Source organism: Bos indicus x Bos taurus, chromosome X, assembly GCF_003369695.1.
Source record: "Bos indicus x Bos taurus breed Angus x Brahman F1 hybrid chromosome X, Bos_hybrid_MaternalHap_v2.0, whole genome shotgun sequence".
Lineage (NCBI taxonomy): Eukaryota > Metazoa > Chordata > Mammalia > Artiodactyla > Bovidae > Bos > Bos indicus x Bos taurus.
The window spans coordinates 63831491-63849012 of NC_040105.1; the positions used below are offsets into that span (position 1 = coordinate 63831491).

The 17522-nt window shown below is 44.3% G+C and overlaps 1 protein-coding gene across 1 annotated transcript; it reads left to right on the forward strand.

The window, feature by feature from the left end:
• Positions 1 to 641: 641 nt before the first annotated feature.
• OTUD6A (OTU deubiquitinase 6A) lies at positions 642 to 1517 on the forward strand. Its single transcript, XM_027533894.1, has one exon. It carries the CDS (start codon positions 642 to 644, stop codon positions 1515 to 1517), a length of 876 nt encoding a protein of 291 aa, XP_027389695.1.
• Positions 1518 to 17522: the final 16005 nt, after the last annotated feature.

Sequence of the window (17522 nt, forward strand, 5' to 3'; positions counted from 1 at the left end):
TGAGATGGGACAGGGTGGGATTTGAGGCATAAACTGAAAGGACTCTGTGTTCCCAGGACCATAAGGAAATGTCTTTGTTCTGACACACAAAATTAAGTGTTCATCAGTCAAGGGAACGAAAGAACTGGAGAGAGACAAGTTGCCTCCAGAACACTAGGAGCAATGGGAAGTCCAGTGTCAGAGGACACTCAGCTAACAGTATTTGTCATGTGATTCTCAAGCATGACCAATGTCTGCCTTGTGTTCAGGCTAGGACGTGAAGTAGGCAGTTAAGAGTCTGTGAAAACTCTCCACAAGCTCATAGTCACACATAACAGTACAAAGGCTGGACTTTAAAGCGGGAATTAGAACCCAGCTCAAAACGGAAGCCGCCGTTGCTACGGGGTCTATGGAGGCATATGAAGGGTCTCCCAACAGCCAATCATAGCACCAGACGTGTTCAGGTGGCGTAACCATGGAGAGACGTTGGCCAATGGCAGAGAGGACCGTGAATAGGCTGAGAGCAGCCAGCTCTCAAGGACAGCAGAGTGCAGTGGCCAGAGGAGGTTGAAGAACTCTAGCTAGGTTGGCGGTTGGACTGTTGATGTAAACGGTAGTAGTACTTAAGCTGCCACCAAACTTCTCGCCTGCCATTAAAGATCATGGAAGATTCACGGAGTGAACAACAGCGGATGTTACGACGCCACTACCGTGAGAAGAAAGAGCTACAGGCCCGCATTCAGTTCATGAAGAGTTCGGTCCCCAAGACCGACAAGAAGAAAAGAAAGCAGTTGAATCTCGACGTGGCCCGCCTTGAGGCCGAGATGGAGCAGAAGCACCAGCAGGAGCTGGAGAAGTTCCAAGAGAGGTTCCCTAATATTAGCATCATTGATTCTGTCACTGAAGATCTAGCCAAGATGGATCTCGAGAACCAGCCTCCGGGCTTCTCCAGGGCACAGAGAAAGCGCGAAAGAAGGGCAGCCCTCGAGAGAGCACGCCAGGAGAGGATTGCGGAGGTTGACATGGAGTATCTGGCCAGCTTCCGCCAAGATGAGGAAGAGAAGCTCAGCGCCATCCTGGAGGCCAAGCATCTAGAGATGAAGGATATGCCAACTGATAGCCACTGCATGTATCGTGCCATCCAAGACCAGCTGGTGTTCTCCGTGACCGTGGAGAGCCTGCGGAGCCGCACCGCCGAATACATGCGGAAGCACATCGATGATTTCTTGCCTTTCTTCAGCCACCTCGCACCCGGTGACGCCTACAGCCGCGACTACTTCTTGAGCTACTGCGACGACATCGTGGGCAGTGCATCGTGGGGAAGCCAGCTGGAGCTGAGGGCCCTGTCACACGTCCTGCAGACCCCCATCGAGGTGATCCAGGCTGACTCGCCAGCCATCGTCGTTGGAGAGGAGTACACCAAGAAGCCGCTAATCCTGGTCTACGTGCGCTACACCTGCAACTTCGGGGCGCACTACAACTCCGTGAAGCCGCAGGAGGCCGGCGCCGCTGGGGGCGCAGCCCCTCGTCTCTTCTAGGCCCGCCTTTGCCATCGCTGTGGCCGTTGCCACCGGAGCCAAAGCCGCGGCTACCGCGTCTCCTCAGTAGGCTCTGTTTTCTTTTTTCCTTCGGTTTTCTTTTTCTTTTTTTTTCCTTCATTTTACTCAGAGCTCACCCCTCTCTCTCTGCCCTCCACCCCCTACCTACCCACCTCGCTCTTCTATCCCCTACCAAGAGATCTGTATAGTCCTCTCTAAGAGGAGTGAGTTTGCCAAGTTTTCACCACTTCTGGCCCTGAAGGGTCTCTCTCCCCACACTCCACCGTGAGAATTGGTCTTGTTGCAAATAACTTTAAGGTTCAAAAAATGGCAACTTGGTTTGATGCTTTCTTCACCTGGGTGGGGGGGAATCAGTTTAGCTCAGAATCTTCCCGTTGTCCTGTGAATGTATTAATTACTTAAAGGAGCTGATGTGATCAAAATGATTTGTTTTGAGAATAACTTTTGCTTAGTTCTTTGGGGAAAAATGTACTGTGGGCTGTTGGAGGGGGTTGATTTTCCCTTTATCTGGGCTACTCAGGAGATGTCTCAAGTTACAAACAAGACCTCCTCTAGTATTTTGTTTTGTTTTTTCATAAAACCTTGTGTGGTTGCAAATTAATTGTAGTTTAGATGTTTGCTGAATTCTAAATAATAGCATTTGTTAAATTTAGAAGTTAAATGTAAGCATTAAATATAGAAATAGATTTACCTAAACTGATAAGCTCTCTAAGATGTGAAAGATCTCAATTTAATTTCCTTTATTAATGACAGGAAAGGATGTGACTTTATTCAAGTAGTTGATCCATTTTATTATATCTGCAATTGGTGTGAAGTAAAAACAGACAAACTGATAGGTAGCTTAACTTACTGTGAGGGGTGAGATCTGAACTAGTAAGTTTCCTTTATTCTCAGACATAAGAGGGTATAACTGTATTCAAGTAGTTGGTCTACTTTGTTCTATCTACAACCGATATGAAGTGTGAAAATCTGAACTTAGTAATTTTCCTTAATTCTTAGAGATAACAAGTATTTTAAAAGATTTTAAAAATATTAAAGTAGTTGATTATTGTTAAATCTGCAATTGGTATGAAGCAAAAAAAAAGTGAGCAATATACTTTTGTTGATATTTGAGACATGTTGTTATCTTGAATTTGCCAAAAAATAGTTAAAGTGAAAAAAAATAACCTTTACATCCTGTATTTCAGTGAGATTACTTACATTCATTTAAGAATTGTTTGTACGCATCAGATTTCTAAAATAAAATATATAACATCAGAAAATGTATGCTATGTGTTTAAAGAATAAAAGCAGTTTAAAAATACCTAGTTCTCTATTTTTGTATAGCTGGCTTAGTTCATATAGAGCTTGTATCCCAGAATCTACTTCAGCAAAGGAAGCCTGGAGGGTTAGGGAGTAGGAGTGAAAGGGGAGGACACAGTAAAAGGTGAGGCTTTTCCTCCCAAAGGGGAGGAGGTATGGGCCTGCAGTCTTGGTGGTAGCATGGAGTGGAATGCCTTCCAGGGAAGGATTTAGGGAGTAGCAAGATAGTTGAAGCTATCCTGAGTTGATGTTTCACTCAGTGAAAACATGAAATGGCTTCAGTTAAGGGTGTTCTCATTGCTATGCATGAAAAAGTACTCCCACTTTCCAAAACTTGCCAGTCCAGGGCTAGTTGCAAGAGTGAAAGTACCACTGCTTTTTTTTTCTAAGGGTCAGGGGTCATGTTCTCAAAATACAAATATGGAATCTTGCCAGATTGCTCACTGTAAATGTAAATGTGTGCATCAGTTACATTTTCATATAGACAGCTGGCTGAGAAGAGGAAGTCCCCGAGAAAACTGAGTATTTGGATGCATTGTGAGAAGAGAGCCTTTTATAGGGGTGAGAATGCTGGCTGGGGAGAGAAGAATAGGCCAGGAAGGGAGGCATAATCTGTAGAAGGAGGCCTGGCTGGGAAGGAGGGTGAAAACTGGGGAAGGGGTCAGTCTAGGAGGATGAATGGGACATGGCAGGGGAAAGGGGAACAGGCAGAAGAAGGGGAGATGGCTAGTTAAGGGAACCTGGCACAGGGTGAAGAGGGAGGCCAGGCTAGGAAGGGGATAATGGGGTGGGGCTGGTTAGGAAAGGAGACATGGCTGATCAAGGGAAAGAGGCCTAGTTGAGTTAGGGGGCAAAGGATAAGAAAGGAATACTTGACTGATAAAGGGGGGAAAGACTGGGAACTGGCACCTGACCAGGGAACATATGGCTAGGAAAGTAGGTTTAAGCTGGGGAAGAGAGAGAGGCTGGGGAAAGAGGCCTGTCTTAGATAAAGGATCACAGACTTGATAGGATGGCACAAGCTGAGGATGGGAGTCTAGCCGGGATGGGGGGATTAGGAGGTGAAAATATCCTGGCAGGGAAAGGTGGCCTGCCTGGGGAGGGTTTCTGGCAAGGGAGTGGTGCCTGGGAGGGAGAGGACATCTGCCTAGGGAATGAGAGGGTGGTGAGAGGCTAGAATGCTGAGATCGACACAGGCTGGGCATGCAGTAATAGGCGGGTTGATGGACCTGGCTGGGAGAGGGGGCTTAGCAGGTGGGGAGAGCCTGCTAGGCAGGGATTCTGCTTGGGAACAAGGGTGTGTATCCTGACAGGTCCTGGCTGAGGGAGGGCACATGGTTGAGGAAAAGGATCTAGCTGAGGGTGCGGGGCACAGGCTAGGGATGGGGGGAAGGTCTGGCTGAGGAGAGGGAATAAGCTAGGGAAGGGGTTTGGCTGAGGAAGGGGTACAACAGGTGAGGAAGAAGGCCTTCCTGGGAAGGAGGCCAGCCTGGGAAAATGAGCTTCAATTTGGAGAGAGGCTGTAGGTTCTGGTGTGAAGAGAGCCTGGCTGCGGGGATGGATCCAGATAGGAAAGAGTTGCCAGCTGGGGGTATGTGTGGGTTAAGGGTTCCTGGCAGGGAAAGGTCACTTGTTTGGGGAGGGACCTCACTGGTGATGTAGAGCTGAGAGAGGGGGATGCCTGCCTGGGGAAGGAGGCACTGGCTATGAAAGGCCAGTGAAGGGGAACTCCTTAGAAAAGTGGTCCAGCTGAAAAGGGAAAAGACGGGCACAGGCACCTGGCTGTCGGAAGGAGGCCCCTTCTGGGGTAGGGGTCCCATGAGGGCAAGGGAACAAAGATTTGAAAAGGGGCCTTGCCTGGGGAAGGGTAGCTTGGCTAAGGAGGCTGTCAACAGGGTCGCAGATTTGGGGAGGAGCCTGGCTGGGTGAGGGTCCTGTGAGCAGACGGGTCCTACGTGGGGAAGAAGATGGACTGGATTGGGGCCTGTCTGGGGAGGGGAGGCTGGGGCCATAGGATGATACAGAGGCCGGGCTGCGGCACAGGGTGGGAAAATTTCCAGGTAAGTGGTTAGAGGCTGGAGAGTTGGGCACAGGATAATAAGATGGCTGGTTTAGAAAGGGGCAAATCCAAAGAAGGAGGCATAGGCTGAAGAAGAGGGTCTGGCTGAGAAAAGGGTCCTGGCTAGGTAAGGGGACATAGACTGGGAAAGGAAAACCAAGTTGGGTCAGGGAGCCTGGGTACAGGCTCGGAGAAGGGAGCAGTAACACTCTGGGGCAAGGGCCTGGGTAGGGTTGCTGCAAAAGGGGGATACTGGCTGGGAACATGACTCGGCTGGGGAGAAGATCTAGGTGGGTATAGAGGAAGCCTGCCTAGTTGGAGAAGGAAACCAGGCTGGAGAGCTAGACTTGGCCAGGGAAGCAGGCATAGGTAGCTAGGGTGGAAGGCATAAATAGATAAAGAGAGCCTGGATGAGGAGGGTCTGGCTGATTTTGAAGTACAGGCAGGTTATGGGCTTCTAATAGGGGATGGGTTATGTACTGGAGCAGGCTGCATAATGTGGGGAAATGGGACTACCTGGAGGGGGCAGTGGGGCTGGCTCCAAGGATATGTAGACTGAGGAGCAGCATTTGGGAAGTGAGAAAGGAGGAATAGGCTGGTGACAAGGACTAGGGGCCTGGTTGATAGAGGGTATAATTGGTATAAGATGAAAAAGGGATTCCTGGCTTTTGAAGTAGGAAGGCCTAGGGCGTGGCACCTGGCTAGGGAAGATATCTGCCCATAAAGTAAGGAGGGGCTGGGTAGAAATCGGGGAGGAAGGGTGCACTGGCCGAGGAAGGGGGCATGGGTGGAGAAGAGGCCCTGAGTGGAAAAGAGGGCTTAGGTTGGTGCAGACGGCACTGTCTGGATAATGTGGACCTTGCTGGGAGTGGTGGAGGAGGGGCTGGTGCTGCCCAAGGAATTCTTTGGCAGAAGGCACCAAACAAACAGCAGAGTCCCATTTTACAGGCTTGTCCTTAAAAAAAGAGAAATAACTATTTCTGTCTTGGGAACCCTTAAGATCTTACTGGGTCTGTCCCAGCATCCTCCACTGGATTTGCCTTTTTCTGGAAGTACAGGGAAGAGTAAACCCAGGCCAGATCCCACCCAGGCCCAGAGCACAAAAAACAAGGGGCCTTCACTGAGGGATCTGGCAGGACAGAGGGACTTGCAGTCTGTCCCATTTTGTAACAGTGACCACAGTCACTAAGGACAGCGATTGTTCTGGGCAATTTTGTGTGCAAAAGCCATGGGGTGCTGTTCCCAAAGGAATCCAATTCCAGAAGCAACTTCATTAATTTGCTTACTCTTCTTCATTCACTCATTATCATGTCTTTTTGCCTTAGGAGCCAAAGACAAGGACATCTAACTGGATTTGAAGCCCAGTCCCTGGTGGCTCAAACGGTAAAGCATCTGCCCGCAATGAGGGAGACCCGGGTTCGATTCTTGGGTCGGGAAGATCCCCTGGAGAAGGAAATGGAAATCCACTCCAGCACTCTTGCCTGGAAAATCTCATGGACGGAGGAGCCTGATAGGCTGCAGTCCACAGGGTCGCAAAGAGTCGGACACAACTGAGCGACTTCACTTTCATCTATCCACTTCCTGTTTTTGTGACTTGGATAAGTCATTGAATCTTTCTGGGCTTCAGTTTCCTCATCAGTGGCGTGGGACTGTTAATACTTGTCTTAGAGGTATCTCTTGGGATGGTAGGTACATTAAATGAAAATACACATAAAATGTACAATAAATGTTGGTATCATTACCTAGGGGCCTAAGACTATGACACTATCAGGTATGGCAGCAACCACTCCTTCATTTTGTCTGCAGTAACTTTTGGAGCCACTTAGCTTCTTTCCACGGGTCCCACAGTGGGAGCCAGAGCTCCTTGGTCTACAGTGTAAAAGCAAAAGCCACTGGAGTTTACCAAAGTGCCCTCTTGGGGACAGGGTGGCCCATGTACAAGGACTCTTCAGGTCAGTATCTTCCTTCCAGGCTTTTTCTACACAAACACATAGACACACATATTGTAAAAAATCAAACTCGTATCATTCTATTCAAACTACTTTTTTCTTTTACCTAACAATACAATATAAGCATACAATATAAACTTTGTCCTTAGTCTTCAATACAATGATTTTAATGCCTGCATTCTAGCCTGTGAATGTGCCATGATTTATTTATTCTATTCTATTGTTGGACATTTAGATTGCTTTCAATTTCTCACTGCTATAAATATGCCATTGTAATATCCTTGTAGCTGAGTCCTTGTCCATATTTCTGATTATTTCCTTTTGATAAGATTTCTAGAAGTGATCTAGATCAAAAGGAGAGGCTTTTAATGCATACTGGTAAATTGCCCTCCAGAAGAGTGCACCAATTTACACTCCCAGGGAATGAGAGTGTTATTTTTCCATATAGTTGTGAACACTGAAAATTATCATCTTTGCTACTTTGTTAGGTGAAAAATGTTGTATTAGTTCACCCTTTGTTGATTACTACTAAGATGGAATATTCCTCTAAGTATTTATTAGCATGTATATTTCATTCCTGACCTTTGCTTAATTTTCTATGGGTAAGTTTGTATTCTTCTTAGGGATTTTTAATAGGTCTTTCCACTTGTCATTCAGATTTTTAAAAAATAATTTTTTCCCATATATTATTAACCTTTCAGTTTTCCATATGCTAAAGTTTAAGATTGTAGTGGAGTCTATCTACTGATCTTTTTCTTCATGGTTTCTGTCTTGTTATCATGCTTAGAAAGGGCTTCTCCATCCCTAGGTTGAATCAACATTTGTATACACTTTCTTTCAAGTTATTTATGCTTTCTGTTTATATTTAATACTAGCATATCCACCTGGAAATTATTTGGGTGTAAGATAAAGACATACATTGATTTTCTCCAATTATGGTAATTAAGCAGTTAGCCCAATGCCACTTATTGAATAATCCACCATTTCACCACTGATTTGAAGTGCCACCTTCCACATATATTCCATTCTTAATGAGAGGGTAGATTGCTTTTCAGTCAGTCACACAGAATAGCTGCATTCCAGTGACCTCCATTTGAAACTGCCAGCTGTCCATTCATCCATTCACTTCATATTTATCGAGGAGAATGATGATAAACAATAGAGGTAGAGAGATAAAAAGTCTAGTCCTAGTGCTCACCATCCAGTAGAGGTGGCAGATAGGAAAACATAAATAAACAGAAAGTAGCATGATCAGTGCTGTGATGCAAGGAAGCACAAACGAAGGACACTTCATCAGACCTGGGGGTGGCAGGGAGGCTTAGGAGCAGCTCACAGGGAACACAGCCAGACCAGAGGCAGGAGTGAAAGAACAGGGTGTCTCGTGTTCATTGGAGCCGGGGGATAGAGGTGAAAGGTAAGGGACCTGTGGGAAAGAGGCTGCAGGGAAAAGCTAGCATGGTCTCACAGCTTTAGTTTTACCCATCAGTTTTACCCATAATATTACAAATTAAGTAAATACAAATGAAATTAGATACCATTTTTCATCAGCCAGATTAGCAAAGAAGTCAAGTTTGATAATATTCTGTGTTCATGGGAGAATGCAGAAATAAGCATTCTCAAACATTGTTGATGATATGTAAACAGGAGGACAATTTGGCAATAGATACCAAGTTTAAGGTGTGAAAAACCACTACTATATATATATAAGTATATTTCATAGATATAAATATACTGTTTCCCTTGTACATGACTACAGAATATATTTTAAATGATAAGATTGGTTGCTTTTGAGGAAGGGAACCAAGTTGCTGGGGAAAAGGATGGGAGGGGGCTTTGCACTGTGTAATCTCTTAAACAGCTGAACTGTTTTGAACTATATGAATTCATAAATAAATCTAAATAAAATGCATGTAGCTTTTGACCTAGCAGTCTATATCCAGGGATCTATACTACAGATGTACATATTATACAACAGTATATTTCAAAGTTATTCATTACAGTGTTGTTTGTCAAAGCAAAAACCTAGATATAGCCTAAATATCCTCAGTAAGGACTAGCTGAGTAAATTTTGGATCATCCATATGAATTGTTTCCTCTAGGGAGAGGGAAAGAAATGAGTGAGTAGAAGGAGAAATGTGTTGCACTGTTAAACTATATACTTCGATATAGTTTAATTTTTTTTCTGTAAAGCTATACATCTCCTCGTTCTCTCTCACACTAGCCCCTGGCAACCAATATTCTACTTTCTGTCTCTCAAATTAACTACTCTATGTACCTTATATAAGTGGAATCATACAGTATTTGTCCTTTTGTGACTGGCTTACTTCACATAGCATAATGTCTTCAAGATTCATGGACATTGTAACAGGTGTCAGGATTTCCTTTTTAAAGCTAATATTCCATTGTGGTATATACCACATTTTGTTTATAATGATATCACTGAATTTTTAAGTAGAAACTTTTAGCTATGTATCAACTAAAAAATAGAAAAAATGATTTCAAAACACTATTTCCTTTCTTCCTCTTCCTCTGGGGTAATTTTAATAGCATAGGAATTATCTGTTTCTTGAAAGTTTGAAATAGTCCATTCACTTGTGAAACGAGGCCTGGGCCTTTTTATGAATGAGACTCTTTGGCAGTCAGGTACAGTCCTTGGAAGAAAAGCTATGTGATGAAAAAATAATCACAATTAATCTAAAATAGATAGGGACAAAAACTAGACAACAAAAATCAGGAGGTAAAGAATAAGTGTGAAATTTTTCTTATCTCTCAGAGGGTAAATCAGAGATACCACTTCACTTTTGAAATTGAAAAATTGAGAATTAGAGGCTTAAGCATGGTGCTTACCATCACAAAAATAACTAGTAGAAACTAAAGGCAAATTGCTTATGCTACCATTTAGAAGATTAAAAAAAAGAAGCAAAGAGAAAACTTAGCCCTTGGAGCAACAGATAGAAAACAAAGGAAACAGAAATAAACAGTGGACTGCCTTTTGTCGTCGGGTAGGGGAGGGTGTGGGAGGAGCCAGGTAGCTTGTGCCTTTTTTTCCTGGTGTCTTTGTTTTTGTACTTTGGTTTAAACTATTTTGCCTATGGAGATACCAAGGTTGTGCTGTGCGACTGTGGCCTGTTCCTAGTTTGAAAAAGAAGACATTTTCTTATCTCATTTTGATTCTTTTTTCAGTGGTATCTCCTAGGGAGATTATGCAAATGCACATTTACTCAACCATCAAGTCCCAACTTCACTTTGAATAGGAAAAATGTGCCCCCTAAATATGTTTGTGTGTGTGTGTTCGTCACTCAGTTGTGTTCAACTCTTTGCAACGAGGTCTCCTGCATTGCAGGCAGATTCTTTACCACCTGAGCCACCAGGGAAGCCCAAAATATGTTTATTGCTCCTGAATTAATCTTGCCAAAAACTGTTAACCACAGACCTAGATGATCTCTATAGGCCCTTCCAATTCCCTCTGCGTCTGTTTTGGTCACCCCCATCTCTCTCTCTCTCTCTGTCTCACACACACACACACACACACACACACACACACACAAATTTAGGACCTGTCTCTGAACACTGTATATGACTCCTGCAACACCACATGGCAGAACCAATAGGAAAGCAGTTTTGGTTTGGCATAAAAAAGAAGGTTTTAATCATCAGAGCTAGTCAAAGATATGAAGAATCATCTCACGGTGGTGAGTTCTCCGTTATTGGAGGTATGTGAGCCCAGGCTGGATAACCATCACCTCACAGAGGTTTTCAGGCCATTCAAGCATCTAATGGGAATTTAGAAGCTTTCCACTTTACCTGAGCAATTTGAAAATGAAATAGGTTTCTAGAATCTTTCCTCGGAGAAGGCAATGTCACCCTACTCTAGTACTCTTGCCTGGAAAATCCCATGGATGGAGGAGCCTGATGGGCTGCAGTCCATGGGGTCACCAAGAGTCTGACACGACTGAGCGACTTCACTTTCACTTTTCACTTTCATGCATTGGAGAAGGAAGTGGCAACCCACTCCAGTTCTTGCCTGGAGAATCCCAGGGACAGGGAGCCTGGTGGGCTGCTGTCTATGGGGTCTCATAGAGTTGGACACGACTGAAGCGAAGCGACTTAGCAGCAGCAGCAGGGAGTGAGCCAGAAGAGAACCACAGAAGCCCCAGGGCATGGGGGAAGGCTGGGCTGGAAGCTGGGGGAGTGCTGAAGGAGGTTTGCAAGGCCTCTTTTACTCAATTGAGTCCTCTTTTTAGAACCACAGAAATGTTAATCCCTTCTCCAGGCCCTGATCAGTCTTGAGTTTGGGAAGACACCACAGTATTGGGTAGCTGCATGAAGACCCTAAGGTGGAGACACTACAGCTGCAATATTGACTCTAGCCCATGTTCCTAAGTGCAAAACTACAGATTCAGCGGGCTTCGAGAGTTGCCCAAGGGACCTGTTCTAATGAATAGCCTAGAAACACTGGAATACATTAAGTGTGTAAATAGTGCTTCTGAAATATTTGAGGGGCCTTGAAAACAGTTTAAGTATCCTAATCAGTTCAACCAAATACATTAAGTGTCTCTAATAGCAGGCACTGCTGGCTGCGTAGGGGCCCAGGAAGGCCAAGCGAGGAGCCCCAAAGTAATTAAAAGTGAGTTTGTGCTCTCCAAGGTGGCCTTACAGCCTCGGAGATGAGAACCATACAAATCCTAGTGACTGCCAACCCAAAGCCCACCCTTAAGTGCTGTAGTCCACCAAGAAGATGAGGAAATGAAATGGGAATGCTCGGGGCCAGCTTGCCGTGGGAAGAAGGAACCGGGAGCCTTGAAAGTTCAGCTCAGATTTAGGGGGAAAGCACTAAAGGGAAAGGCATCCCAGGTTGTGAGGATCCCAGTAGGAAAACACCAGAAGTGGCAGTGGACAAGACACGAAGTAAAGAAGGCTTGTTCACATCTCCAGCATCTGTTTCCCTCCATCCCCACAGAAGCCTTCAATTTCCTTTTGGGGGTGTTGGGGTGAAAGTGGTTCACCCCCTAGGACCCTCCTCTTAAGGTCTGCCAATCAAAGCACTGATTCTCCCTGACCACAGTGATTGGCTCAATGTAAATCTATGGCTTGGGCCCGTCCAATCAGAGTGAAGCCCATTGTTTGATGGGCACATGCACTTTTGAACCTGTGAGAAACAAAATCTGGAGCCCCAGCCATCTTAGATCTGTTGAGTTGGGGGCTGGGGGACTGCAGTGACCAGGGCTGCTCAGGTGAAGCCACCATGGTATATCACCAAATTAAATCAGCTCCTGCTGCTGCTAAGTCGCTTCAGTCGTGTCTGACTCTGTGCGACCCCATAGACGGCAGCCCACCAGGCTCCCCTGTCCCTGGGATTCTTCAGGCAAGAACACTGGAGTGGGTTGCCATTTCCTTCTCCAATGCGTGAAAGTGAAAAGTGAAAGGGAAGTTGCTCAGTCATGTCCGACTCTTCGCGACCCCATGGACTGCAGCCTACCAGGCTCCTCCGTACATGGGATTTTCCAGGCAAGAGTACTGGAGTGGGGTGCCATTGCCTTCTCCGGAATCAGCTCCTAGAGGAGGCTAATAAGATTGGCCTTCCTGGAACCGGAGGCGAGTTCAAAGTTCTTGGAAAATCCCAATCAGAATTTTGGTTGAAAGAAAAGAGGAAGGAGATTGGTAGCAAAACAGTGTTTTTCCATGTCCTTGAAGCTGTTTTATCTGGATTTCTTGGCTACCTTGGAACCAAGAAGGAGCTACGCAAGGTATTCTAACCCCTGGCAAGTGGCTTCTCAAAGGAGTAAGTGGGAACTCTGGGACCTGTGGCAGTCTAATGTGAATTAGTATTTGTCCATTCCCAGGAATGCAAGTATCACTGGGGGATCTTGGGAGTATCCAGTTTCTGATCCTTATCATGAGTTTCTGATCACGAGCTGCCTTCCTGTAGGGACCAGATGTAGTAACGAGCCACACCTGAGAAGAGAGAATACTTCTACCACTTGCTTCGTGCATCCATGCTCAGTCACTTCAGTCGTGTCCAACTCTTTGCGACCCTATGGACCGTAGCCCACCAGGCTCCTCTGTCCTAGGGATTCTCCAAGCAAGAATACTGGAATGGGTTGCCACGCCCTCCTCCAGGGGATCTTCCTGACCCAGGGATTGAACCCCTATCTCTTATGTCTCCTGCATTGGCAGGCAGTTTCTTTACCACTAGAGCCGCCTGGGAAGCTCCCCACTTGCTCCACCCTTCCTGAAAAAAATCTTTTGTACTGAGGAGTTACAATGTTACACTAGAGGCAGTGGAATCCATTAAAAGGTTGTTTTTCAGGAGGAATGAGACATCAGAGCTCTGCTTTGGGGATAAGGAATCTTAGGGAAAGAAAGGATTGCAAGAACAGAGATTGGAAACAAGAAGATGATTTGAGACGCTCTCTTTTAATCCATGACAGAGGACACTGACCTGGCCTGGGGCTGTGACAGCAGGGAGAGAACAGGGGACCAAAGCGATGGACACTGGGAGTAGAATTAACATTTATGTGGAGGGTAAAGACAAAGGCGATGGCACCCCACTCCAGTACTCTTGCCTGGAAAATCCCATGGATGGAGGAGCCTGGTAGGCTGCAGTCCATGGGGTCGCTAAGAGTCGGACACGACTGAGCGACTTCACTTTCACTTTTCACTTTCATGCATTGGAGAAGGAAATGGCAACCACTCCAGTATTCTTGCCTAGAGAATCCCAGGGACGGGGGAGCCTGGTGGGCTGCCGTCTATGGGGTTGCACAGAGTCGGACACGACTGAAGCGACTTAGCAGCAGCAGCAGCAAAGACAAAGGAGGGAACAGAGTTGATTCCTTGGTTTCCGTCTGGAGTAACTCAGGAAATGGTCCACTGACATAGGCCCTTAAAAATTCCTCAACTGCCAATCAAGTAACATGTCCCCAGTTTTTCTTTTTGTACCTCTGAGCCAAATTGAAAGGAGTGTGTGAGTGAGCAGACTATCTTAGAAAGGATACATAAGAAACTCCCAGGAGATGAACTCAGCAGCTGGGAATAGGGTGGGAATGCATTGCTTAATCAAAATACAAGTATAGTTTAAAATTTTAAATATATAGTCAAAATTTTAAAAAGCAGTACAGGATTTCCCTGGTGATTCAGTGGTTAGTACTCCACACTTGTAGTGATTCGTTCTCTACTGCCAAGGGCCCCAGCTCAATCCCTTGTCAGGGAACTAAGATATCACAAACTGCATGGTCCAGTGCCCCCCCCCCCCCAATTACTAATACATAAATAAAAGCAGTAGCAAGGCAAGTGTGTGTCACCCAACAGTACTGTTACCAAGCTTGCAAGTTTTCAGTTGATAATAATAAGACAAGAACTTCAGCAGGACAATGCAGGGAGGGCTCTGCATCCTTCTTCCTATAGTTCTCTAGTAGATAATATTTGACCACAGTGCACAGCCTCTCTCTTTGTCCTATGCACATCCCACTGCTTTCAAGGAAAGCAATGAATTCTCAGAGATAATTGTCTGAATTCCCTATTTTAAAAGCAATATAATTTTTTCCTGAATTCGGACCCACAATGAATTTTGAGTTTTGCATCATTTGCAAAGCAAAATTTCTTTCTTCAGCTTCTACTCATACAGAGATCTGAGGTCCACTACAATGCCTTGTCTAAAAGTAGAACCACTAAACTGTGATGACCCAGAGAAATTGCAGCAGAAGCTTTGAAATTTAATAACTTTTTGTTTTGCTTTGTTGTTTGTTTGTTTGTTTTTTACTTTGAGCCACGTCAAATTTTTAGCCTTGATGTATTTCCCTCGCTGATCTTTGAAGACAGAAAGGAAGTCCCCAGAGGCTGAGGTGGGAAGGGTGATAGGTGGACAGGATGGCAGGGAGCACCTCTTAGAATTCTGTCAAAAAACAAAAATCACCTGAGTAAATCTGAAGATCAATTAGCTTTATTCAACAATTCATAAATCAGGCAGCATCCCATCTAGCAAGTAGAGAGGAGCTCCAAAGAACTGTACAACATGGAAGGTTTTTAAAAGCAGAGGTCTATGTGGCAAATTATCTCAGTAGTACTGGCCAGGAAATTCCAGGCTGGCTGGTTAAAGTCACTTTCCTGGGATGGGCTAAAACTGCAATTTGATTAGGTATTAAGTCTGGGTTTACTGATACGGAACTCAGCACAGGCAATTCCATTTTGAGCCTGTTGTTTCTCTAACAGTTCCATTTGTGTAGAATAGGTATGGTAAGAATAGACACAAAATATTAACAGAGGTTTTCTCCCAGTGGAATTATGGAGTTTAACTTCTCCAGATTATTTACAGCATATATTACAGTTTCATTTTAAATTATATTTCAATAAGAACAAATCAGTGTAGAAATACTGTAAGAGACTCATTAAAACTATTTTGTAGTATTTTTTCTGCAAACAAAATACCTTTTTTCAGTTAAGAAAAAAAATCATTTAAAATTGCAAATGCTTTCCTTTTTTAATGAAAAAACAATCAGCCATGATTTTTTTTCAATGAATAAAAATTTCCCTAATAGGCTTGGTCTAATTGTTAACTTTTACAAATTTCAGTATTATAGTGTGCTAACTCTGTGCACAAAGCTAACATGATTAAAAGTTAAACTCTTTCTTAAAACACTGAAAATCATTATAATGAATAATTCAAATTAAAAATTCAGTGTTTTCCTAAAAGTAGCTTCATATTTTAAGTACTCAGAAAAATGAAGCTGCCAAGTAATTTGTAAAATCAGACTATATAAGTAAATAGGTAATTTATAAGAAAATTAATTGTTCTAAATTTTTAGGTATTATATTAAAACAAAAAATGTTTTAAAAATTCATTTGTACAATGGGAAAAGTGACTAAGAGAGTGGGGGGAAGCTTCTGAGTGTAATGATACTACTACTCCATTTCTTAATCTGAGCACTGATAATATAAGCATATTCATTTGAAAAAACTCATGCAGTTGTACCCTTATGAAATGGGCACTTTTCTGTATGTGTATTATTCTTCAGTAAATAATATTAAAAAGAGGGAAGTCAAACAGAATTGAAGGTCACAGAATTTCAGGATGAGGACTGAGACTAGATTGTTGGCTATTGTGAATAATCATAATAGCTACCGTGTACATGGTTCATAATTATTATATTGAACACTTGCCAGGAATTACTTGAAGCACTTTGCATATGAAATGAAATACTAAATGAAATCCTTCCTTATCCTATGAAGTATGTGCTATTATAATCCTCGTTATATGTATTCACTATCATAATCATCATTTTACAGTTGAGAAAGCCAATGTACAGAGTGGGTTAAGTAACTTGTCCAAGGAGGTTATAAACTACTCTTGCTAGAAAGTGAAAAGTGAAAGTGTTAGTTGCTCAGTCATGTCCAACTCTTTGTGACCCTATGGACTGTAGCCTGCCAGGCTCCTCTGTCCATGGAATTCTCCAAGCAAGAATACTGGAGTAGGTTGCCATTCCCTTCTCCAGGGGATTTTCCTGACCCAGGGATTGAACCCAGATCTCCTGCATTGCAGGCAGATTCTTTACCATCTGAGCCACCAGGGAAGCCTCACTCTTTCTAGAAGTTGATAGTAAATGAGAACAGTAATTCATGTAGAAAGCAGGAAGGTTTGTTTTTTGTTTTTCTGTTGGTCTAGGCAGAGTTGAGTGCATTTATGGTTTGAGGAGAGAAGCCAGAGAGGAGGGGAAAGAGAGCAAAGGTGCTTGATCCTCCCCAGAAGCCCAGGAGGGGATGGATCAAGAACCCATATTTGTACAGTTTTGCCCAGGAAAAGGCACCTTTTAAAATCTGAAGAAAGGAGAGGTCTACGCAGTGGAGAGTTGAGAGAGCCTAACATTAGGAGATGGTGAGAGCCTTTGCTGGCCAGAAGGAGTCCAGGAGTGGGTAAAGAGAGCTGGAGAAAACCTGCAGTGATGATTACTCAGTGTTCATAACAGTGAAAATTATGGCAATTGCTCATTTCTGGATCCCACCTCAGGCCTGCCGAATCAGACTCTCTGGAGGCGGAGCCCCAGTGCCTGTGTTTTTAATAAGCTCTGAAGGAGGTTCTGATAGCCCCTGAGTTTGAGAGACATATTGGCTTATAAAATCCACAGGCCTCAGAAAATGAAGCAAAGATGGGTTCACCGTGTATGATTCTGATAGAGGTGGTCTGTGGATACACTGCAAAATTTTTCCTCTACAGTGACCGTGGCTAGTATGTGGGCTTTGGAGCTGGATTCTAATTAGTACTATAGTCTATGGCCATACCACCCTGAACATGCCCGATCTTGTCTGCTGCTGCTGCTGCTGCTGCTAAGTCGCTTCAGTCGTGTCCAACTCTGTGCGACCCCATAGACAGCAGCCCACCAGGCTCCCCCATCCCTGGGATTCTCCAGGCAAGAACACTGGAGTGGGTTGCCATTTACTTCTCCAGTGCATGAAAGTGAAAAGTGGAAGTGAAGTCGCTCAGTCATGTCCGACTCTTCGAGACCCCATGGACTGCAGCCTACCAGGCTCCTCCATCCATGGGATTTTCCAGGCAAGAGTACTGGAGTGGGGTGCCATTGCCTTCTCTGCGATCTTGTCTAAATAATACTATATATCTCTCATGCCACTTTTGGCAGAGTTAGTTAACCTCTCCATGCCTCAATTTAATCATCTGGAAAATGG